At 43.4% G+C, this 25,126-nt stretch overlaps 1 protein-coding gene across 2 annotated transcripts in view; it reads left to right on the top strand.

Moving 5' to 3' along the window:
- Positions 1-25,126, top strand: part of wdr59 (WD repeat domain 59) — a 32,759-nt gene that overhangs the window by 6,376 nt on the left and 1,257 nt on the right. The window contains exons 10-26 of one of the 2 annotated variants that reach the window (XM_053500546.1): positions 53-209; positions 499-578; positions 6,328-6,451; positions 8,342-8,448; positions 8,650-8,814; positions 14,461-14,556; positions 14,717-14,861; positions 15,064-15,133; positions 15,233-15,386; positions 15,758-15,811; positions 17,363-17,496; positions 17,589-17,670; positions 17,898-18,010; positions 19,108-19,249; positions 21,018-21,096; positions 23,891-24,014; positions 24,315-24,457. In XM_053500546.1, the coding sequence (XP_053356521.1) occupies positions 53-209; positions 499-578; positions 6,328-6,451; positions 8,342-8,448; positions 8,650-8,814; positions 14,461-14,556; positions 14,717-14,861; positions 15,064-15,133; positions 15,233-15,386; positions 15,758-15,811; positions 17,363-17,496; positions 17,589-17,670; positions 17,898-18,010; positions 19,108-19,249; positions 21,018-21,096; positions 23,891-24,014; positions 24,315-24,457 (1,969 nt within the window). The remainder of the gene's footprint in view (positions 1-52; positions 210-498; positions 579-6,327; positions 6,452-8,341; positions 8,449-8,649; positions 8,815-14,460; positions 14,557-14,716; positions 14,862-15,063; positions 15,134-15,232; positions 15,387-15,757; positions 15,812-17,362; positions 17,497-17,588; positions 17,671-17,897; positions 18,011-19,107; positions 19,250-21,017; positions 21,097-23,890; positions 24,015-24,314; positions 24,458-25,126) is intronic. The other variant, XM_053500547.1, reaches the window with a different exon arrangement.

The raw sequence follows: 25,126 nt of genomic DNA, 5'->3' as shown, positions 1-25,126 counted from the left end.
CTCCGTAGTTTCTGTAGCAGTTATTTGTTTTACTCTGTCGACCCCGGAGTAGCCGTTCTCCAACGGGCTGGTGACGGTGATGGTGCCGCAGCTCAGACGGGAGAATAGCCTCCTGCTGTGGAGTACGCTGGACCTCAACAGCCCCGTTCATGCCTTCGTAGGTCACGATGATGTGGTGCTGGAGTTTCAGTGGAGGCCTCAGAAAGAAGGTGCGCAGTGAAAATGCTCGATTTCCCAGAAAGTCATGTTTTAAAAATATATATATTATTTATATCCACAATGAAATACCATTAAATAAATAAAAAAGGGAATCTATGCATGTATGAAACTATAATAATCACAGAACAGGTGCAGACGTTAAGAGAAAACAGATCAGTGACAGAACATGGGGTCAGAGACGGGACCAGATCATGAAAATAGTGTATTTAATGTCAGAAGTCTTTCATCTTATCAAGGGAATGTGTTTAAATGTTATTTTATACCTTTGCATTTTTTTAGGATCCAAAGACTGCCAGCTAGTCACATGGTCAAGGGATCAGACGCTTCGGATATGGAGGGTGGATCCTCAGTTACAGAAGGTGAGAGCTGCAGGTCATGTGATTACTGGGGAAGATGCTAACGATGCTTTCAGTCACTACACGCCCATACTTTGCTAATTTTGGATACTTATTGTCTCTATTTTGTACATCGATCAGCCATAACATTATGACCCCACATGGAGTAGGTCGCCCCCTTTAGTCACCCAAACAGTAAGCGCTTTTATTGGATTGGATTACACAGGCCAGCCTTTGCTCCCTCTGACCCTGTCACGGGTTCACGGGTTTTCTTTCCTTGTATCACTTTCGATACGTCCTGACCTCCGCAGCCTGGGAACATCCCACACGAGCTGCAGTTTTAAAGTTGCTCCGACCCAGTCCTTTATGCGTCACAGTTCGACCCTTATCACAGTGTAGCTACAGTTACAATATCTCGTTACAATGGCACCGTAAACTGGGTTTGATGTATTAGGCGGCAAGTGAACCCTTTGTCCCTGATGCTGATGTTTAGGAAACTAATTGTAAAGTTTTTCTAAAGTTACGTAGTAGGAGAGGCGAGTTGCTCGGTCTGTCCGCTGTGCTTCGGTAAGCTTCTCTGGCGCCAGGAGAGACTCAGTCAAACACACACACACACGTTGTCTTTCAGAAAGGTCTCTGTTTATTAACAGCAAAAGATGGGGTTTATATATGTTTGACCAAACGCCTGTGCCATAGACATGTGTTACTACAAAGAACATGAACCATTGTAAATGTCCTGGTAAGATCCTGAAGAATCAAAGGAGAGGAAGATAGAGAGGTGTCCGTCCAGAGACAGATCTCAAGATGTTGGCTCGAGTTAGGGGGAGAGGGGGAAGGAGACAGAGGGGGAGAGAGAGAGGGGGAGAGAGACATGAAGAGAGAATGGGAAGGTGAGCGTGGGAGCGTTTACACCTTAAGGAGCAGATGCAAGAGGAGACAGGAAGATAGCAACAGGAAAGATTTAACACGTTAATATCAGATCTATGAGGAAGAGAGCAAGAGAGTAGAAATAACTTCTTTATATATAAAATAATTCTAACACTAATATAAAGATTTTTGTGACTTTGACAAGAGATAAATTGTGATGGCTGGTGGACTGGGTCAAGGAACTAAAACCACTGAACCGGGCAACAGGGTCGTGGGCAGCCAAGTCTCATCAGTGCGCATGGAGAGTGAAGGCTGACCCGTGTAGTCCGATCCAATATAAGAGCTAGTGTAGATCAAATTGCTAAAAAGGAGGACGTACTCGATGTTAAGCAGGTGGTCAGGATGATATCGCTGATCACGTTTGACATAAAGTATAGTATTGACAAAGTTTTTAGACTCTTTTATATTTTCCACATTTTTTTTCATCTTTCACATATATCATCATTCTGCAAACACTTCTCCACAGTGATGAATTAAAAACAGATGTTTATAGTTTTTTTATTATTATTTATTAAAAAATAAAGACTGAAATATCCAGTTTACATAAGTATTTAGACTTGGTCAACAATTTGACGGCAATGATGGTGAGTGATGCTGAATTGGTCAAGTTCAACCAGGCTGGATGTCTGGATGGTCAGTGCACAGCCAGTTTCACGTCTCTCCAGAGGGTTCAGGTCTGGATTCTTCAGGACTTTCACAGAGCTTGTTCTGAGATCCTGAGAAGGTTTTCACTCAGGAAGGCTTTTTAATTTATCTGCACCAACTCTCCCTCCAGTTGCAGAAAAACGTCCCCACAGCAACCAGCGTGTTTGACTGTCAAGATGGATTTCATTTTGTTTTTCATGGCCTGAGAGGTGCTTTTTTGGCAAACTCACAACTGTGGCAAACTCACAACTGGCTGTCATGTGCCTTTTACTGAGGAATTGCTTCCATCTGGCTGCTCTACCATAGAGGCCTGACTGGTGGAGTGCTACGGTGATGGCTGTCCCTTTGTATGTCCATCCACAAGGAAACTCAGGATCTCATTCAGTGACAAAGGCCCTTCATCCCTGATTACTCAGTTTTGTTTGGTGTCCAGATGTGGTTGTTTTAAATCTTTTCTATTTGAGAATGATCGATGCTACCGTGCTCTTGGGTGCTTTCAATGCTCCAGAAGGTTTCTCTGTGATCTGTGTTCTTGACATTAACCTGTCACATGGGTCTACAGACATTTCTTTCGACCTCATGGCTTAGTTTTCACTCTGACCTGCACAATCTACTATGAGACCTTAAATAGACAGGTGCGTGCCTTTGTTAATGCACCTTGTTTTGGTAACATGGTGCATTCAGGTGAACCTCACTCAAAGATGTAGAAGCATCCTCACCAGAGCTCAATTGGGAGTATCGTAACAAATGGACTGCTACTCAATAAATTATAAAAAAAACTAGTCGGATAGTCCCTGGTGAGTAAGCCGAGTGCTCAAGCCGACTCAACAAATCTGAGTAATCAAGAGAGTGGGGAGGACAGCATCTAAACATACCAGTTCACCTAATACTCTATGTCCATGAGTCCCCCAGATCTGCTCCTTTACCCAAGACAAATCTATTTATAAAAATGCTTGATTAAATAATTAGGTTTTTAGCCTAGACTTAAACACTGAGTCCCGAACACTATCCCAAAACTTTGGGGCTTTGTAAAAAAAACCTCCGGCTCATGCTGTAGTTTTCATAATACGCGGTACTGACAAACAGCCTAGCTCAGATTCGCTCAGATACTGCGCCGTGAGACAATTTAATGCTTTATATGTCAAGAGTAGTATTTTAAAATCAATTCGAAATTTCACAGGGAGCCAATGTAGTGAAGATAAGATAGGTGTGATGTGCTCATATCTTCTGGTTGTAGTGAAGACTCTCGCTGCTGCATTCTGGACTAGGTGAAGCTTGTTTATGCACCTAGTTGAACAACCAGACAGTAAGGCATTACAATAGTCCAACCTAGAGGTGATAAAAGCATGAACAAGTTTTTCTGCATCGTTTAGCGACAATATATTTCTTATCTTACCAATGAGAAAGAATGTGAAAGAATGCTATCCTGGTAATATTAATCTACATGGGCTTCAAATGTAAGACTAGAATATATAATCACATCGAGGTCTTTTACTGTTGCATTCGATGGAACAGAAAGGCCATCTGAAGTTACAGTGTGATCTAAAATCTTACTTCTAGCTGTATGCGGACCTATGACTAGAACTTCTGTCTTATCAGGATTAAGCAGAAGGAAGTTAATTAGCATCCAATCTCTTATGTCCTGCACACATTGCTCAACTTTAGTAAGCTGTTTTTTCTCATCTGGTTATGCCGATGACACAGTTGTATGTCCCAGCAAAACCAGATGAGAAAAATTAGCTTACATAGCAGTGGGCCTAAAACTGAACCCTGTGGAACACCAATCTCCACTAGAGAACATGCAGAATAATCACCATTTAAGTCTACGTACTGATAACGATCGGTCAAGTAGAATCTGAGCCAGAAGAGGGCTGTTCCCTTAATTTCGACTACATTTTTTAATCTGTAAAGAATACTATGATCAATACAAAGCTGCACTGAGATTGAGTAATACAAGCATAGTTACACAACCCTGATCAGAGGCCAGTAGGAGGGTTACTACTTTAAAGAGTGCTGTCTCTGTGCTGTGATGAAGCCTAAATCCTGACTGATACAGTTCATGTATGCTATTTATATGTAGATGTGAGCATACACTGAAAAAAATAACTTGTTGAATGAACGTAATTAAATTATGGAAAGAATTTCCACCTGATTTAATGGTTTTCTTTCAGCATTAAGCAATTTTGTTGGCCCAACTTAATGTTCTTAGGTTCAGTCAAATTAATTTTATTAGGTTCATTTAACTTATTTACTACAGCTGCGTCCAACATAATTTAATACTGTTAACATAAATGAATAGCGTTGGTACAAAATTTTTCAGTTGTAAATTAAGTTGATCTAACTCAAGTAAATTTAAATTTCAAGCCCTGGTCAACAGAATTCTGTGAAGGAAGGAAGCAGAAGACAAACGGGATAAAACGGAGATTTTTATTTTACACCATCAGCAACTTACAAATGAAGTCTCAATTTGAAAAGATGTACAAAACATAAAACACCACAAATAAGTATAAATCATAGAAAAAAAATTAACACCAACAGAAAGTTTTGTACTTTATAACTGTACGTTATGGCTTTTAAATATGACCGTTAGAGACGGTTGGTCAGGAAACTCCTGAAGTCAGATGCAGACAGGACACTTTCACTCACAAACTCCTGTGAAAAAATACAGAGATAGATTCAATTAAAATTCATGATACCTAATTTATCAAATGAACAATATTTATACTTTCTTCCTCTCGCTTCACAACTCATGAGAACAGACCGAAACCAGAACCGAACCGCAGATTAAGCACGCGCATATAACCGTCGGTATTTTAAGTGTAATTAAAAATACAAGAAATAGCTTAAACCAAAATAACGTGACTAAACATCACTAAACAGCAGGTGACATTTATGTTCAGTATTTCGTTTCTATTTAGAAAGACGGGAATTAATTCCTGCTTACCTTTTCCACACGCCCGCCAAACGTTTGTCTTCTCAACACGCTGTGTTCTCTTCTCGCGATATTTCCGGTTTTGCTATTTCCGGTTTTCATAGTGACAAGATCTCTTTGGTTTATCTCAACATGATTAAATCCAATACATGTTAAGTTGTTGAATTTCATGTAAATACAACATAATTTATTCATGTTCATGTTGGAAACATGAAATTATTATGTACAAAACACATATTACATTTTGGTACATGTAACAGGTAGCCATGTTCATTTTTTTGAGTGTAGCTGCTCCGCTACTATCTTTTCCAGAATCTTAGAGATGAAGGGGAGGTTTGATATTGGCCTTTAATTGGACAGCTGACGGGGGTCGAGGTCAGGTTTCTTAATTATTGGTTTGATAACTGCTAATTTAAAAGATTTTGGAACGTACCCAATGCTGAGTGAGGAATTAATTAATCTCAACAGGGGTTCTGTTATTGCTGGTTCTATCTGTTTAGGAAAATGTGTCGGTGTAGGATCTAATATACAAGTTGATGAATTTGAAGAAGAGATGAGTTAAATTAGTTAATTCTCTTCAAGGGGAGTAAAGTATTCTAGGTTCCGATCTAGAAACATTCTCATAATTTTCTTAATTTTTCTTTTCTTTTTTTTTTATTTACATAAATGTTCTTATTGAACATTAAGCATCTGTATCAGTGGAAGAGGTCAGAGGTCAGTACACGATCTTTTAGGAATTTAGTTTTCAAGCTTGAGGAGTCCCTGTTCGGAGTCTTGCTTTGTTAAACACTCCCAGCCTCAGTTATGTTTCTTGTTTCTTTTGTAATACAGTATGACCGACCGCGTTTTGTGTGTGAGAAGGAAGTCAAAGGTTATAACGTCAGCAAGAACAGAAACCAACTCGTCTCTTAGTCCTAACAGGGTTTAAATGGAATAACACACTCCAGATCGTCCAGTTATTCACACATAATGCCCTTTAGCATGCATTATTTTTTTCATTCGCCAACACAATCTGGTGTGCGTGTTAGTGCTTTCTTAGATGAGACTGCATGGTAAATGTGTTTTGTTTAGTTTTAGGGTTTTTTTTGCACCACATGTCAGTTTGTAACAGCATGGTTTGTTTAGAAGGTTAAAGAAAGGTGGTATGAGTGTGTAAGAAGTTGCTTGAAAAACATGCTTGATTTCCCAAATGAGGTTTTACAGATGTGTGTGTGTGTGTGTGTGTGTGTGTGTGTGTGTGTGTGTGTGTGTCGGTTGTCTCTTTTATAGTTATGCGCCAGCGACAGCGTGGAGGAGCTGATGGAAGGCATGACGCTCACAACAGAGTCTGGGAAAAGGCTCCACGCTCAGGAACCCCCCCTGAGCCCTAGTCTAACCACCGGCGACCTGCAGGGTGAGACTACAGCGCGAACCGTCCATTACCTGTAATCTGATAGTGCTGTCAAATTCTCCATTCTGATTGGTCGATGATTTTATCTTTCCTAACAGTACTCAGTTCTGACAGTAGTGCAGGTGCAGATCATGGAGGGGGGGTAATATTAATGTACTCGTTCTGATCTGTCAGGGTTTCTATATTGTAGTAACAGCTCACTCGAACGACACACTCATTATGTATGGTGCTGTGAAAAAGAATTTGCCCCTTTCCTGATATATATATCAGGATATGGCCCTGTGTGAAAAAGTTATTGCTCCCTAAACTGGTTATGCAGTCATGCATTTGCGGTAACTAACTGGCAGTGAGCCTTTCACATCGCCGTGGAGGAATTTTTTATTTTTATTTTATTTTTTTAAATTTAGTCCTGTCCAATTCTTTTTACCCCGATTTTCTCCCCAATCTAGTCGTGGCCAATTACTCCCCGTCACTAGGAGGCTCCCACACACATCGAGGCTACTACAACCACTCAGTCGGGAGGACGAAAGCTATCCCGTGTTTCCTCCGAACCACGTGACGCGAGCCGACCGCATCTTTTCGAACTGCTCGCTCACGCACCGTTAGGGGCGGAGTAACACACTCGGAGGAAAGCGCTAGCCGCTCCTTCCGTGTGCGCGAGCTCACAGACGCCCCTGATTGGCTGTAGCGCCGTGACTAATGTGGGAGCGCAAGTACCTCTCATCCCTCCCCCCTGAGAGAGCTCGGCCAATCAGCTCTCTCTGTGCCTCCGGCTGTGAGAGGAAAACAGCATCACCCGGGGTTCGAACCAGCGACCTCCGGATGATAGGGCGAGCGCTTTACCACTGCGCCACTCGGAGGCCCCCCCGTGGAGGAATTTTGACCCACTCTTCTTTGCAGAATTGTTTAAATTCAGCCACATTGGAAAGTTTTCTAGCACCAACAGCCTGCTTAATGATCTCAATCGGATTTAAGTCCAGACTTTGAATAGGCCGCTCCCAAACTTTAATGAAGCCTTTATTAACCTTAATGAACACGGTGTGTTTCCTCCTTTTTTGTGTACCTTTCAGAGCTGGACTCAGTGGTGTGTTTCAGATCATTGTCATGCTGCATAACCCAAAAGCACTTAAGCTCGAGATCACAAACTGATAGCCGGACATTCTCCTTTAAGATTTTCTGTTAGAGCGAAGAATGCATGGATCCATCAATTACAGCAAGTCGTCCAGGTGCTAAAGCTGCAATGCAACCCCGCATTATCACACTACCAGCATCAAGCCTGGGTGTGGCGAATTAAATTTAATTTAAGTTTCCAAAACAATGTGGTTAATCACAGTTCATTTCTGATTTCGTGAAGGGTGGAGGGCGGGGGGGGGATTACTTTTTCAAATAGAGCCAGGTAGGTTCGTACATAATAATTTTTTTCCCTTTAATAAATTAATCAACTTTTATGTACTGCATTTTGTGTTTACTGGAGTTTTAGAGTTAAAAGGCGTGATTTAATATTTAAAAAGAATGAATAATTAAATAATAATAATAAGTGAAATCAGTGATGTGCAGTTGTATTTATGACAGAGTGACGCCAGTGAAAATAATAATAATTGTGCGCAGAACAACATACAAGTGACAAATGACCAGATGTCAATGCGTGTTTGCGTAATATGTAATACTAAGTGAGAGTAGTGAGCAGACCCTAAAGCTAAAATATGAGACAGTCATGCAGGCAGCAACTTTTTCTACAACAACAAAACCTTAAATGTTTTATTCCTTAAAACAGGCTTTTTTTTACTTATGCATTCATGTCAGGGTTCTGTCACTAAGGGAAGTACATCATTTAATTTCTGCATTCTAAAGTCATAAATACACAATAGTAACCCTGACCAATGGCGTGTATAGGTCAGACTGAGGTGTCCAGCGGTAGGCAGGACCCCGCCGGCCTCGCCCAGACTCTGCAGCAGGAGTTCTCACTGGTCAACCTGCAGATCCGCAACGTCATCGTGGAGGTCAGGACTTCTATTGATACCTTTCTATTCTGAACAATGATTATTATAATGTTAACTTGGGTATAAATTTTTAAAGACTAACTCTACCCCCTGCCTTCAGAAAAAAGTTGTAAGTTTAGAAAACTGATGTAATCCGTGTTGATACTGAAACATGGTGCTGATTATTAACTTTATTATTATTTTGTGTGTGTGTGTGTATAGATGGATGCCATGAACCGTACCTGCTTCGTCTCGGCTCACTGCGGTGCAAACCAGGTCAGGCTGGTGGTGAAGTTTCCTGCACAGTATCCAAACAACGCTGCTCCATCTTTCCAGTTTGTCCCTCCGACCTCCATCTCGTCCTCCATGAAGACCAAGATACAGAAGGTACCGTACCCCTGGATGCTCTTCTTTATGGCACCGCAAGTTTTTACAGGATAAAATGAGCTGCCAGGGATAAAAATTATACTCCATTTGTGGATGATTCACACATGGGCATATAGATTATAGAAATATTTAAATAGTTAAGAATGCAACTAAATTTTATACTAAATGCCAACCAACAGCATGTTTTGTTATTTAAAGAAACAACAATTTATTTTCATTTTTAATATTTTAAATCTAGAATTTTTTAAATTTGGTCGTGGATTTTTATATGATAATATTTTATTACTTAAATAGATAGATATTGTAGCGTTTTTCACCGCCACGAAGGGATTAGGAGAGACGAGTGAGCTTCCTTGCTGCCCAATGCAAATGGCTGGGAGTATTTTATTCAACATAGCACATAAACGGCACATTCAACAAGTCACACAATCACAAGACACACTTCTAACTCACACACACACACCCTGGCCAAAACCACTAATCCAACCACCTTTCCTCGACAGGGTGAACACCTAACAACCCCTCCCGCAAAGCATGATGGTTACTAGTCCCAAAACCCCGCCCACGCCACACTGCCCCCACCCGAGCTGTGACCGTCCCCGGTCACGATGGCGAACTCAGTCCTGAAAGCGTGACGGTGGTCGGCGCTGGCGTTGTGAACGCCGGGGTCTTTTTGCGGGGGAAGGAGGGCCGCTACCCTCTCCCTGAGGCGGACCGGCCTCTACAGAGTTCGAGGTCCCGCTGGCGTTGGGCTGGTAGGGCGCGAGGCGATCCCGGTGGAGCACGACCACTCGCGACCGCCCCGTCAACCTCACCCGGTAGACTACCTCAGAGAGCTGGGCGATAACCGTACAGGGGCCCACCCAGTGAGACATGAGCTTAGGCGAGAGCCCCCTTTTCCTTCCGGGGGAATACACCCAAACCTGCTCCCCAGTGGCAAAGTCTCGCCCTCGACTGTGCGTGTCATACACGCGGCGCTGTTTAACACCGGCGTCCGCCAAGTGTCTACGCGCCAACTCATGGACACGAAACAGTTTGTTTTTTAAGGAACAGAAATAATCCAACCCAGGCTTCATGGGTAAATCAGACTGGGGAGGTGGCCCGAACACCAGATCCACAGGCGTGCGCAACTCGCGCCCGAACATTAACGCAGCTGGTGTCAGCTGAGAGGACTCCTGCACTGCTGTGCGATATGCCCACAGCACGAGAGGCAAATGTTCGTCCCAATCCTTCTGCCGGTCGCTGGTTAGCATGGCGAGTTGGGTGGTGAGCGTCCGATTGAATCGCTCCACGAGGCCGTCACTTTGTGGATGAAGAGGCGTGGTGCGGGTCTTTTTCACCCCGAGGCGCTCACACACCGCCGCAAAGACCTCCGCCTCGAAGTTACGTCCCTGATCGCTGTGTAACTGCTCCGGGGCACCAAATCGGCTAAACACCTCATCCACCAGCACTCGGGCGGTGGTGGAAGCGCTCTGGTCCGGCACAGCAAATGCCTCCGGCCACTTGGTGAAGTAGTCCATGGCCACTAGCACATAGCGGTTCCCGCGATCGGAAATGGGAAACGGCCCAAGAATGTCCACGCCCATACGCTCCATAGGTGCCCCCACCCGAAAGTCTTGCAGGGGTGCTCGCGAGCGCTGGGTAGGGCCCTTCTTTGCCGTGCAGACGTCGCATCTGTGAACAAAGAGTTCACTATCCGTGTGGCAGCCCGGCCAGTAGAAACGAGCGCGCAACCGCCGCAGCGTTTTAGTGACTCCAAAATGTCCCGCGCCCGCGTGCCCATGGACCATCCCTAACACCCGTGCCCGCAGAGTCCGCGGCACCAGCAGCTGAAAAGATTCGCCAGCGCCGCACGGCCGTTCCCAGTGGCGGTAGAGTAAGCCCCCCGCAACGCGAGTCGATTAAACTGCGAATGGAGGGCTTTTTCCTCTTGTCCCAGGTGAGCAACCGCGGCATAATCCGGTCTCTGGCCCGCGTTAACCCAGCCTAGTACCTGCTGCAGCGCCGGGTCCTTCTCCTGCTCGGCAATGAGCTGGTCACAGTCCATCTGCGGCACAGGCGGAACGACTACAGGCGATGATTTAGGCGACGCAGTCACTCGGCTGCACGCCGGCTCGGTCGGCTGATTACCGACGGGGGCTCCGGAGGACTGCGCAGGGAGGATGTTCTCATTCACGGGGGTCGGAGAGTGTACAATGTCGCGACCACCCACGCGCTCTTCAACCCGCTCGCAGTGCCGACAACGCTCTTTGCTACACGGCCGGCGGGATAAAGCATCGGCGTTAGCATGCAGTTTTCCCGCTCGGTGCTGAATGGTAAAATTATAATCCTGCAACCGCTCTAACCAGCGCGCTAACTGCCCCTCGGGTTTTTTAAAGCTAAGCAGCCACACCAACGAAGCGTGATCGGTCCGCAGCGAGAAGGATTGCCCATATAAATACGGCCTAAAATGTTTAAGGGCCGCGACGACCGCTAACAGCTCGCGCCGCGTGACACAGTAATTTTTCTCCGGTCCAGACAACGCGCGGCTGAAGTAGGCGATAACACGCTCTTTACCCTCGGAAACCTGAGACAGTACAGCCCCTAGCCCTACATCGCTTGCGTCCGTGTCGAGGATAAACGTTCGAGACGCGTCAGGATATCCGAGAATGGGCGACGTGACCAGAGCTTCCCGTAACCGAGTGAAAGCGCGCGCGTGCACCCCGTCCCAGCGAAACGGCTGATTCTTCTTCGTGGGCCCGTGCAGCGGACTAGCGATCGTGGCAAAATCCTTCACGAACCGACGATAGTACGAGGCTAACCCGAGGAAGGTGCGTAGCTGCGACACGTTTAACGGTTCAGGCCAATTCTGTACCGCAGCAATTTTGGCTGGATCGGTGGCAATCCCTTGAGCGCTAATCACGTGTCCCAGAAACACGGTCTCTTGCCGCAACAGCTGACACTTTTTCGGGTTGAGCCGCAAATTCGCCCGCCGTATAGCCAAAAATACCTCCCGTAGGTTAGCTAGCGCGACCTCAAATTCCTTGCCGTGCACCAGTAAATCGTCTAAGTAAACGACGCACCGGTTACGAGGAATCTCGGCCAACACTTTCTCCATCAACCGTTCGAAGGTAGCTGGAGCATTACACAGGCCGAACGGCATGCGCCGGAATTGCCATAGCCCTTGCCCGATCGAGAACGCGGTTTTAGGTCGCGCTTCCGGGGCGAGCTCTACTTGCCAGTACCCGCTACGCAGATCTAACGAGCTAAACCACGCCGAGCCCGCAACGTGTTCCAGCGCATCATCTACCGCGAAAATGTCCGCGAATTCATGTAAAAGGGACTTCACTGTGTCGGCCTGTGTCGGACTCAGCCCCATGCTGCTACGCTGCATAAGCTCGGCCATTATTCTCGCTCGGTCTGCTACCGGATGTTTACATGGCGCGTCCACCGGAAGTTCCGCCCCCCTGGTGCGCTCTACTAACACGTCCGGCTGCGCTTTGGGAACTAGCAACCTGGCTAACCCGAAGCTACCACGCAACGTTCCGTCAGCGAGATTCAGTACCGCACCCCACCTTTCTAAAATGTCCAACCCCAAGATACAATCATCCTCAATGTCTGCCACAAAGAATGGATGAGAAAGACTGATTGCACCTACTTGTATTCGCACAGTGCGACAGGCCCGTATCTCCAAATAGCTCCCCGACACAGTGCGAATAGTCAAGGCTGGGGCCGGCAGCATACAACCGTGCTCGCCCTAATTTAATACTCCACAGCGCAGCAGCGAAACCGTAGAGCCGGTGTCCAGGAGTGCCCGTAGCGAAACGTTGTCCATGCCACAGTTCACGTAGACGCCCGCGCGATTTCCTACACGTCCTGACCGGAAGTTGGGCCCGGCAGTTGGGGAAACAGAGACGGCTGTGGGAGGCGGCTTCACCGCAGCTAGTTGTAACGGCTGCTGGGGTACGCTGTCCTCAGGCCGGGGAGCGTTGCCGCGGTGGTCCGGCGGTCCTTGCCGTCCCGGAAGCTCGGATGCTGAGTCGAGGCCTAGCCGCGACGGGTAGCCCTGTCCCCGGCTAGGTTCACCTACCGAGCGGCCCCGAGCCACGGGAAAACGCTCGGCTCTTTCGCCGCGGTGTTCTGCCAGGATGGGCTCGGCACGCTCGGCCTCGCGTAGCGCCTTAGACAGAGATGACGGTGCCGCTAACCGGATGTGCTCGCGCAGCCTCGACGGCCGAATTCCCCGCAAGAACGCACGGCGAGCTAGCTCTTCCTGCTGGACGGGCCCGAATTCCGGGTAGCCCCGGCGTGCGAGAGATCTTAAGTCCATGGCGAACGCCCCCAGTGGCTCGGAGGCGCTTCGCTCGCGGGTCGCTAGCTCTTCGCACGCGGCCTCCTGACGGTCACCCGCGCCGAACCGGAAGTGGAGCGACTCCCGCAGCTTCGCCCAGTCCTTCCTCTCATCCGCCCGGAGGTCTTCCAACGACCGGAGCGCCTCGCCCTCCAGCGAGAGGGCCACCCGGACGGCTGTTTCCGCCGGGGACCAGCCCGCAAAGTCGGCGGCTAGCTCCACCTGAGCGATGAACGCGTGGGGCTTGACAGCGCCATTGTAGGCCGGCAGGTGCAGCTGCAGATCGCCTCGCCGGCTGACGGCGCATGGAGCTGTAGCTTGCTCCGGGGTGCACTCTAACCCGTTACTCTCCATCCCACTTCTGACACCACTTGTAGCGTTTTTCACCGCCACGAAGGGATTAGGAGAGACGAGTGAGCTTCCTTGCTGCCCAATGCAAATGGCTGGGAGTATTTTATTCAACATAGCACATAAACGGCACATTCAACAAGTCACACAATCACAAGACACACTTCTAACTCACACACACACACCCTGGCCGAAACCACTAATCCAACCACCTTTCCTCGACAGGGTGAACACCTAACAACCCCTCCCGCAAAGCATGATGGTTACTAGTCCCAAAACCCCGCCCACGCCACAATATATTAAAATTACTTGTTTAATAAAATATCTGTAATGTTTGTATAAAATGAACATCATAATACTTAAAATGAGAAATTTATAATTGTGTAAATTTCAGGTAGTCCCGGACTAAAAATACAGGTAGGTCCGGACTTACGAACATTCGAGTTATGAACTACCGCATTAACAAACAGACTGCGGTTCTACTTATGGTTCAATCGTAAGTTGTAGATTTGTGTAAAAGGCGTATAAGACTCGCTTTTTTGGACTTAAGAACAAATTGGACTTACAAACACGCTCCCGGAACGGAACTCGTTTATAAGTTGGGGAGTATATACAATACATTTTAACATCAGTAATACCTAAGAAAAGTGTATACAGTGCTGTGAAAAAGTTTTCCCCCTTTGCTGTTTTTTTGGGGGGTGGGGGATATTTGTCACGTAAATGATTGAGATCATCAAACTAATTTTATTATGCAAAGATAATCCGAGTCAAAAGTGATTTCATTTATTAAGGAAAAAATCTGTCCAAACCTACCTTGGCCCTATGTGAAAAACAAATTGCCCCCACCCCCAACCTAATAACTGGTTGTGCCACCTTTTAGCAGCACCACCTGCACTCAATTTAAAAATCAATAGTTGAAACAAATAGTTTGTGGTGTCATCTGGTGTTTTTGATTTTTCCTTTTTTAGATCCTGACAGACACATCGCTTCAGAAAGTGAAGAGGAATCAGAACTGCCTGGAGCCGTGTGTGAGGCAGCTGGTGTCCTGCCTCGAATCCGACGCGGTTAGTGCCACAACTCCAGCTGTGTTAGGGCGAGAAAAAAAACATCACTTTATTTTTTAAGGACGTTTGTATCCAGTTAAATAACAAAATGAGAATCCTATAACAGTTCTAGATAACTGTTTTTATATAGTATTTATAACGAGCTGTTTGTGCCCTGCAGGAGGATGGCACTAATCCCCATGTGTTCAGTAACTCAGTGAGTCCTGCACTCCCTGCCTTCCCGCGTGTCACCAACACGTACGGCTCGTACCAGGACGCTAATATCCCTTTCCCACGTACATCGGGTGCTCGCTTCTGCGGCACAGGTGAGGCCTTGTACTGTATTAACGGGGTGTTCAGGTCAAACCGGGACTTTTGATTGTGCAGAATAACAACTGTGTCCCTGTGTACGCTGTTACTGAAGAAACTTTAACCTGTGATTTGGAGCTTTGTTCTGTTAAAGCAAATGTCTTATTAGAACTTTGCTGTAATATAATTTAAACTTTAAAAAAAAAAAAATCTTTGCAGGCTCTTTAGTTTATTTTACTCGACCTATGTCCATGCATCGGACCGTCCCCCCTACAGAACCTACGCCGAGGTAATCCTTCAGCTTTAAACGCTTTTATCCCGTTCTTGTTGACATCATGGTTTGATAAATTAATAAGTTTTTTTTTTTGTTTTGTTTTTCCCCTTCCAGATCTCTCTCAGCATTGTCTGCGTATCACAGCGGTCTCATGACGCCGATGAAAATGCGCAGCGAGACCCAGTCCACGCTGCGGCTCTACAGCGGGAGTCCGACCCGCACCGATAAAGACCAAGTGTCCATCTCGTCCTTCTACTACAAGGAGCGGGTGAGTGTGAGGCAGGCTCCATAGCTAGCTCAATCCAAAATTATAATAGTTATGCTCTATTAGAGGTATGAGGATTAATTATCGAGGAATATCTGGCAACGTGACGTCCAGTCAGTGTAATTAGTAATTATTGTCAGATATTATTAATAAAAAGATGAGATCAGTCAGCTAGTAAGTTGCAGACGTACCAGTTCTGTTTCTTTTGCTTGCCGTAGCCTTGACCTGTGTGTTCACTCATTGTTTTCTGTACTGTATCCTTCTTTTCTTTCTTTTTTTGTTTTTGTTTTCTTTCACTCCCTTTGTGTTGTGATGGACTGTCCCCCCCTTTTACACACGTTGCTGTGGTCTGTTTTATCCCAAACACCAATCAGAAGCCTCTGTCTGTCCATCGCCGCTGGTCTGTGCAGACTATTGCTGACTGTCCGGTACTGATCTCACACCCTCCATCCTTCCCTCCATCCCCCCATCCCCTCCCTGTTAACACTTTTTATCATCATTCTCTCTCTGTCTTACTTTCTCTCTCTTTGTTATTTTTTCTTTTTGAGAGACTCCTACACCCAGGTGTTTCATAATCATACGGAAAAATCGTACCAATCTGTTCTACTTACTAACCCGTACAGAGTGCGAAAGTTTGTGCACCCTTCAGTAAAGCACGTATTAAAGAATGAAATTGATGTGTAAAGGAGGTGTGTGTGACATTTTTGCAATTTGTTCCTTAGAATGTAGAACACATTATCAAACTTGCGCACTCTGTCACATTCTGATTTCTATTTCTGTGTACAGACTTTTGAAGGTTGATCTCCAGGAGTCATCTTACTAATTTTTATTTATTTATTTTTTTATTTTTAACAACAAGTACGAGGGTGAGTCAAAAATGAGCCGCACTCTGGCAGTAGATTTAATTTTAATTTACTTTTAGAAAAGACAAATACATCATTTTTCAACATAATGTTCAATACACTTCGTCCATCTGTCGTATTCTCTTATTAAAAAAGTTTTATTCTGAGCTGCGAGCCACGAGTGCACCGCTGTCCTCAGTTCTTCATCAGAAGTTATTCTTCATCCTCGTAGATCTACTTTCAGGGGACCGAACAGGTAAATGTCTGACGGAGTAAGATCAGGACTATAGGGAGGATGAAGAAATGAAGCTGAAGTTTTGTGTCGACAGTCTGGGCAGAAGTGTGCGGACTTGCATCGTCATAAAGGATCACGACGCCCTCTGAGTTTAATCTGAAGTTCAAGCGTCAGCTCTTCAATAAACGTCTCACTGTAACGAGTGCTGTCGATTGTCGAACCTTTTTCCCGAAGATGTTCTAATACTTCTGGCCCTTGAGATGAGAATCCCAGAAAACTGTAAACATTGATGAATTTTTCATCTGATGGTTGACTTTTGAACTTTTTCTCGGTTGGAGATTGATGTTGTTTCCGTTCCAGACTTGTAGTGATGAATCCGTGTCTCATCAACTGTAATAATTCTTTTTAAGAAACCTTCACTTTTCTTAGAGTATTGGTACAAATGTTGTCTGCTTTAAGTAGTTGCGGCACCAGGTACACCCTCAGACCACAAAACATAACGAATCACCGCACGCTGCTCTTCTTTTGTGCCGATCACAAACCTTTATTTTCATTGATTTTATTTGTTTGCACTGCAGTTACAAATAAAGTGATACAACACGTACACACCTGCGCAGCAGTAACTGGGGGGGACAGTTACCTTAAACGAAAACACTGATAAGACAGAAGTTTTAATATAACTGGAGCGCGGATCATTTTTGACTCTCTTTCATGTCAACATGTTAACGTTGTCCAAAAAAAGATGCAACGCTACAGATCAGTGTCTTCCCGATCACGATCTTAATCCTGATTTAATTTATTTCAATGTAACGTCAGCGTTAATCTCAGCACTAACCCCTCGTCAGTGTCAGTTGATTATCGATGTGCTGATCGTTTGTCTCTTTTGTAAAAACCTGCATCAGAAATCACGGCGCTGGAAAGGGAAACGAGAGGGAACGGACTACAGCAACAAAACCATCAAACTGCCGGGTAAAGTGATCATTCAGGAGATTTCCTTTCTCCTTCCTATTCACAAAGCCCTCGGAGAGACCTACGTGTAAGCAGGACACATTACGCTTTTCACCTACTGTAAGAACCGATGCTTGGTGTTTTTAAGTTTTTTTTTGTTGTTGTTGTTTTTGTTTTCAGATTAAACATGAACGACATTCAGGACACGTGTCAGAAGAACGCAGCGGCGGCGCTGACGGTCGGACGCAGAGACTTAGCAAAGGTCTGTAAAGCCGCGTTAGCGCTGCTGGATTCTCGAACCTGATCAATTAGGAGGTGTTGATTTTCTTTTCTTTAAGAGTAGCCGAGAATGTAGTGCAAATAATATCTGCATTGCATCATACTGGAGCGTGACGTTGATTATTTTCCTGTAACAGTTTCCTATTGCAGCTAATTCAAGGAAGTGACACGCTTAATATTTAAGCAGATGCTATCTCCTTGTTGTGGAAGGTTTGGGCTTTGGCCTCTGCAGCCACCAGTCTCGACCTGTGTCCCGACTCCGATCCTGACGCAGACACCCCTTGGGCTAGACACCCTTTCGGACGACAGCTACTGGAGACTCTGTGAGTTTTGCATATGAATGTCAGCCCTAAAGAATCTCACCATAATCGCTGTAATTTAGATTAAATAAAGACTGTTGTATCGCTGCGATAAGGAGGTTACGACATGCTCGCATGACATGACATGACGCAGCACGCAGCTACAGTTAAACCGCAACAGGACATCGCATACACGTTGTGTTTATTTTTTATTTTTTTGGTGTTGCACTAATTTTTATCCAGCAAGCACTTTGTCCTACCTGTTACTGTTTTCTCATTCTTGTGATCTGGAAGTAAAACAAACAAAATAATAATTCTGAAATATCTTGCTTATCAGCTTTTGAGACTTTTCCAAAACTAATACTCATCTAGGTTTTTTTTTTTTTTTCATGATTACTTGAGCCTTTTAGCAGCACAGCAGCGCAGTGGTTAGCATTGTGACCTCGCACCTCCAGGGTCGAAGGGTCGAATCCGGGTGGTGTTCCTTGTTTTGTGTCATAAATACCCCTGTCTCACCTACACGGAGTCAGCGATATTTTTGCACAGCGCCTGTAAGTACGGTTCATCGCGATTCGGCGGCGAGTTTCGCCATAGTGACGACGTTTCCAATCACGGAAAATAAGGATGTTAATCCGTAACATGTTCATTTTTTTTTCTGTTCCTCATGGAAGCTCTCGCAACGCCGGGCCCAACATCGTGTCTCACCACGAGTCAAACCACATAGGTGAGAGAGGTCTCCTGAGACACCGTCCAGGCCGCCGCTGTTTTTTTTTTTTCTGAAGATAAATGAATAAACGAATACTTAAGTACTTAACAGTATTTTTTTCTTTATTTTTTTTTTTTTGAAATTTTTTTTTATGTTCTGCAGTTGTCCAAAAGTTAGACCAAAGAGATTTAGGCAGATTTATCAGATGACTGGAATAGATTTTTGATTCGATCCAGACGGCCTTAAAATCATATCGAGTTCAGTTTTAAAACTGCTTTCCTTTAATTCCTTCCTAATAACACAAGGCGCACACCTTTCAAATACCTAATCAGGTCATCATCATCGTCATCATAGTCCTGCGTGTGTGATGTCCTGAGTGCTAATCCCGGCTCTTTGCTGTGTTTCTCTTGCGCAGGCTCGAACACTACAGTCAGATGAGTGACGTGCAGACTCTGGCCATGCTGTGCAGCGTGTTCAGGGGTCAGGGGATCCCTCAGGACTATTTCACGCTGTACGGCCCACGCAGCTCAGGCTTCACCCTCCACCACTCGCGCTATGTCAGTCCCCTCAACCCTTCACCCTGTCCTCTGTTCCACTTTCACATAAGACATCTTTTATCTTCCTGTTGAGCAGAGAGAGGGTTTATACAGCACTGTTTTGTTTTAAAGCAGATTTTTGTTCTTCTTTCAGTGCCTGCTTCAGGGGCGGGGCTACATACAGTGCTGTGACTGTACAATACATACAATCCTGATTATTTATTTATTTAATTATTTTTCCCATATTTGTTACACTTTAAAAGATACCCTGAGTATACAAAACAAAATGCAGTTTTTTAATGATGACTTTAAAAAATAAAAGCTGTCTGAACCTACCTGGCCTTATGTGAAAAAGTAATTGCCCCCTACACCTAATTGGGTGCGACTGTGGAGGAATTTTGGCCCGCTTTTCCTTGCAGAATTGTGTTAATTCAGCCACATTTAGGGGTTTTTCAAGTTCAAGGATCTCAATCGAGCAATTACATTTTCACATAATCGTTTTCTTCCCCGCTTTTATAAATGAAATCGTTTTAAAAACTGCATTTAGTACTTACTCTGATTATCTTTGTGAGATATTTAATTTTGTTTCATGAGCTGAATCAGTTAAGTAGGACAAATATGCCCCACAAAAATTTTAATCAGGAAGAGGACAAATACTTTTTCATAGTACTGTATAAGTCTGTGATGTCACAAAATCACAAAGGATTGAATGAAAGAAATTTTGAATTTGGATTTGATTACAGGAAGACGTTTGGGAAACCCTAAGCTAAGGAACCCTGTTAAAGAAGGAGTCTTTTTTATTGTTTATTTATTTTTATCCTGTAATAAATTAAATTTAATGTGTATGTAAGTAAATTATTGTAGGTCTTGTATAATATAGGAGCGAACTACTCTTGTATTCTCTATTCTACAGGTTGTCCCCCCAAAAATTGAAATATGAATATCTGAGTAACTACATGTTCTAGGCAAACTAAATTAGATAGGCTTCATGTTTAAAAAATATGTTTTTATCAAAATTCCAACATGTTTAAACGGATATATATTTTATATCACAAAGCTTCACAGATGTTTGATATGCTCGCCACACGTCGAGTCCGTAGTCCAGCTCCTGTCAAACACGCTGTAGTGATATCTGTAGTCTAGATATTTCAATATTAAAAAAAAAAGATTCAACTGATGTCATTTTTTTGGGGACACCCTGTACTTCTGGCTGTTAACTTTGAAAGATGCCAAGTCTTTAAAATGTATTTTTGCACGAATAAGGGTTGTAGCAATTTAATATACTGATATCCACACTGCAGACTTAAAAGAAAAATAATAATAATCCCTTTAAATAGCTCACATGTTCAATGCTAGTGACATCAAATCCCGAACAATCCTGAACAAATGAGGGTAATAGTGTAGAGACGGTTTATTTTAATATTATAAATTGTAAGAAAATAAATATTACATGATGTAATATTCCACATATGTTTACTTAACACATTAAGTATAGTAGGGATTTTTATTTAGTTTCCTGTTTTATTTTTCTTTCAGATATTCTCATCTCTTTGCTTTTTAAAAAGCATGATTAGTATATATTGTTTATATTATTAATTTTTTTTCCTGTTTATAGTTTGTTTTTTAATGTAGTAAAATCGATGCTGTGGAGAGAGACTTTATGCAAGGTTGATGTTGCAGAAACTAGATCTCAGACAATGTTCTCCTTTAGCACATGTAAAAAAAAAAAACTAAAACTCACTGCTTTCATCACTGATATTTTGTTTGTTTGTTTGTTTGTTTGTTTCAGCCTAGCTTCACGTCTAGCTCGGTCACGTCTGGTTCCTGCTCCAGTACCTCCGACTCCATCACCACCCCCTGGACCAACGGTGAGTCCTTCATAACATCACCTCATCACCTTATGATCTATCAGCTCCGTCTTTGTAATTTGGTAACACGGTTTAACATTCGCCAGACGGCATGAACGCTTTGAAGTTTTCCGCCGTTAAATATATCCTCGCGCTGGTTCACTAGGTTACTTACACACTAGGAGGACACTTTTGACTTGTGTTGCAAGTAGATTTGAGGTCAGCCATTATTTGCATCTCTGCACAGCCACTCGCTCAGGAATCAGGTTTCGTTCTGTTTTGAGAGCACATCAGACACTTGTACAAACCTGTCATGACTGGAACAGGGAGAGTTTTTCCGCGGTTTTACAATACATACGACTCTCGCTGCCAAGGCAAGAGCCGCAATGCTTATAAAAAAAAAAAAGTAATTGTTTACTAGGAATCAGAAATGGCTGTTATAGCTCCGAGCGAAGCGTGAATCTACAGGTTACAGTACCTCTGAGACGACTGCTTGGAGAGTCCACTGACCTACTCATCTTCTCAGATTGTTTGTGGTAGCTACGTATTATATATATTTATAATAAAACCACAGCAGTGCTAAATGTAAATTATATATGAATTATGTGAGTCTCATTTAAATAGACAAGTAGATGGAAGGCGTCCAATAATCTCCTTTGAACAGTTGACATTAAAACGACTTTATAACGGCTCTAATCTGAGGTGCTGTTTGTTTATTGGTGATTTCTGAGGTTGGTACAGGCTCGTTTTCTTGGGAAGGTCTTCATGAGAGACTCATCAAAATGTCTCAAAATGTCAAATCCCGCTCAGAATTGTGGCAGGAATATAACGCAATATCTCTTTATACACGCGCATACGCACATGCATACGTGCCTACACACACACCTATACACACATTCATACACACACACAACCGCTCAAAAGTTTGGGACCACTTGCAAATTTCTTTGCTATGTTTAGTGATTTATCTTCTGTATTATACAACAACACTGGGGATTTCAAAACTATGAAATAACACACATGGAATTAGGAAATTATTTAACAACAACAACAACAATGACAGTCAGGTGTTATTTTAAGACATGAAGGTCAGCTGTTCTGGAACAGATCTTGTCCAGAACAGTATTGTGTCGAGTGTGTTTGTAAAACCCATCAAGCTCCATGATGAGGTCGATATTGCCAGCTGATAGAGAAGGAAGAAGCCAATCAGAAGTAGTATGTGGAAACCTATGATTGGCTAGTTTTGTTGAGTGAGCGTACAGGCAGAGTCGAGCGCGCACAGAAAATAAATGTTGCATGTTGAGCGAGCAGAGGAGACACTGCACAAGAAGAATCGAGTAGTTGAGCGCGCAGTGGAGTGCTTTGTCTGCTCTCAAAATGTCAAACCCCGAGCTCAGAACTGTGGCAGGGATATAACGACATAGAGAGAAAGCCAAAAAAAATGTGAACACACGTCAGAAAAAATAATTTGTAGTATGTATTATATTAATATAATATTAATAATCTTATTATAATATATAAACTATTGCAATGAATTTAGTATCAAACATGTGTACAAGTTTTTCTTATTCTGAAATGCGTATACATAAAGAGACACTCTTCAATCTGGGACTTTTGATTTAATTCTTGGTGAATTAAGGTGTTAGGAGACTTCTAGCAAAGTCCGGTGACTATTCCTGTACACACTATCACTCACCAACACCACTGGCATATCACAAGAACTCTGAGCTGGAACTTCCTGCTACATCACCCGTAGAGTCCTGATTTGCTCTAAAACATTTAAACATGCATGGGTCACGGCTCTACTGAGCAAACTTTCTACCTTGATGGTATTCAAGCACTAGTGAATGCTAGAATGAGTGTAGCAGGGGATTATATAGAGAAATAACTGCATTCTGTTATTCTGCACAATCAAAAGTCCTGGTTTGACTTGAATGTCCCATGTATATCTGACATTATAAGGGGGAAAACATTTAAATAATAATTAAATATATACTCAAACAAAGGAAGAAATACATATTTTTTTTGAAAGCTTTAGAGCCAAGTTATTATTTGTCTTATTAGAACAATTATAATATACAGTGGAACCTCGGATTGCGAGTAACGTGGTTTACGAGTGTTCCGCAAGACGAGCAAGGAGTTTTAATAAATTTTGACTTGGAAAACGAACAGGTCTTGGTTTATAAATACCGAGTATCATGTATTACGCATGCGTTTTGTTTTTTTTGACGCCAAGCATCACATGATTACAACTGAGCCAACAGTTTTTCTCTCTCATGTGCTGTGGAGTTGTGAGTAATCGTCTCCTTCTGGGTCTTAGTGCGCGTCTCTTACTGGTATAATCAACATCACACACACTCTTTCTCTCTGCTCTACACAGAAAAACTGCTCTGTCGCAATTCTTTTTAAAGGTAAAGTGCAGGTTAATTTGTTTTATTTTTATTGTTAATTAGCTGTTGTCAATTATTTTTATGTATTTATTTTTTTGGGCTGTGGATGAATAATTTGAGTTTCTTATAGGAAATTTTGATTTGGTTTACGAGTGTTTTGAAATACGGGCCTGCTTCCGGAACGAATTATGCTCTTAATCCAAGGTTCCACTGTATTATTAAAATGACAAAATAAAAACACCACTTTAACTTTGAAGCTGAAGGTTACAAGTTATTTGCTTCGTTATATGTTTACTGTGGTGGTGTACAGAGGCAAAAATCTCTGTCCAAACACTTTTGAACTGTCTGTGTAAAAGCATGTCATTCCCGGTCAAAGCTCGACACAGGCGCCTTTCTTTTTTGAGCATTGTTTTTATTTTCTCCAGCCGGACGTGACGCTGAACAAGCTCTGCCGTGGGGAGAGTCGTCACCTGACGATATTCGCTACGCAAACCAGGCGTACACAGACCCTCGGGAGCGAGAGAAAGAGCAGCACGACATGAACAAAAGGTCATTGCTGTGCTCCAACACCGGGCTCTTTATTATGTGACTTTATCATCTTCACATGTTGTTTGTTCAACTTAGATCAGAATTTTTTTATCCATCATGTACTCGGATACTACACACACGCCTGCCATTAGCACTGGGTGTGTATTTACCTGTGTAAAGATCCCGAAGTCAGAAGTGTGTGCAGATTAAATTTAAACAGGAACTAAATACCCAAATCTAAACTCTAAAATAGATTGTTTTTACATTTGGATTTCTATCACTCACAGATCACATTTCTGTTTAACTTTACTGGCTGTTCAGGTTACTGGACCCGGCTAACACTTTACAGTTTGATGACTTTAAGAAGTGCTATGGGGACATCCTGCACCGCTGGGGGCTGAAAGAAAAGAGGGCAGAAGTGCTGAAGTTTGTTTCCTGCCCTCCAGAGCCACACAAAGGGATCGGTAAGTTTCCAATGCTTCTGTTGAAGCGGAGTTGCATCACAGGTGTCCAACATTTTCACTAAAATAACTGAGGGGAATTTATGCAAATTGATTTTCTGTAAAAGAACTTGGTGCTTGTGTGTTGCTCTGATGTGAAAGTGGGCAGCAATATTTTTGCTAGCGCAGCCACAATGGTGTTTAATGGGGGAACAAAAGAAATCTACACTTATCAGCCATAACATTAACACTGATCACTTGTATACGAGTAAACAGGTGACAGGATCATGGGTCTCCAGAACTTACCTATGTCAGATCCAAATTTTTTAAACATCACATCGATATTGCCCAAGAATTTCACAATCGGTAAATAATCACTGTTAAACTTGAATAATAGTTAAGTCATTGATGGAGGTCAGGATTTAATTTTATCTCTAAAAAACAGGAACGCAAGAGCTTCTTTTCTCAGTCAGCATTTTACAGCTTTTAAAGTCGCGTTAATGAAAAAAGATGGAGACGGTGCTGCAACCGTTGGACTTAAAAGTCCCAGGATGGAATGCGCTCATACCAATAAGACCGAATTCTCAGCTCGGATTGGTCATGATATACGAGATGATGTTTAAGCTAATATTTTTGAGCCGAAAGTGAGAATAAGAAAGTGACAGAGAAATTGAAAGCAACACTGCAGTGACT

The sequence above is a fragment of the Clarias gariepinus genome, chromosome 7 (assembly GCF_024256425.1).
Source record: "Clarias gariepinus isolate MV-2021 ecotype Netherlands chromosome 7, CGAR_prim_01v2, whole genome shotgun sequence".
In the NCBI taxonomy this organism is placed as follows: Eukaryota; Metazoa; Chordata; class Actinopteri; order Siluriformes; family Clariidae; genus Clarias; species Clarias gariepinus.
The sequence above is the reverse complement of the archived record's forward strand: the minus strand, read 5'-3'. Positions and strand labels throughout refer to the sequence as shown.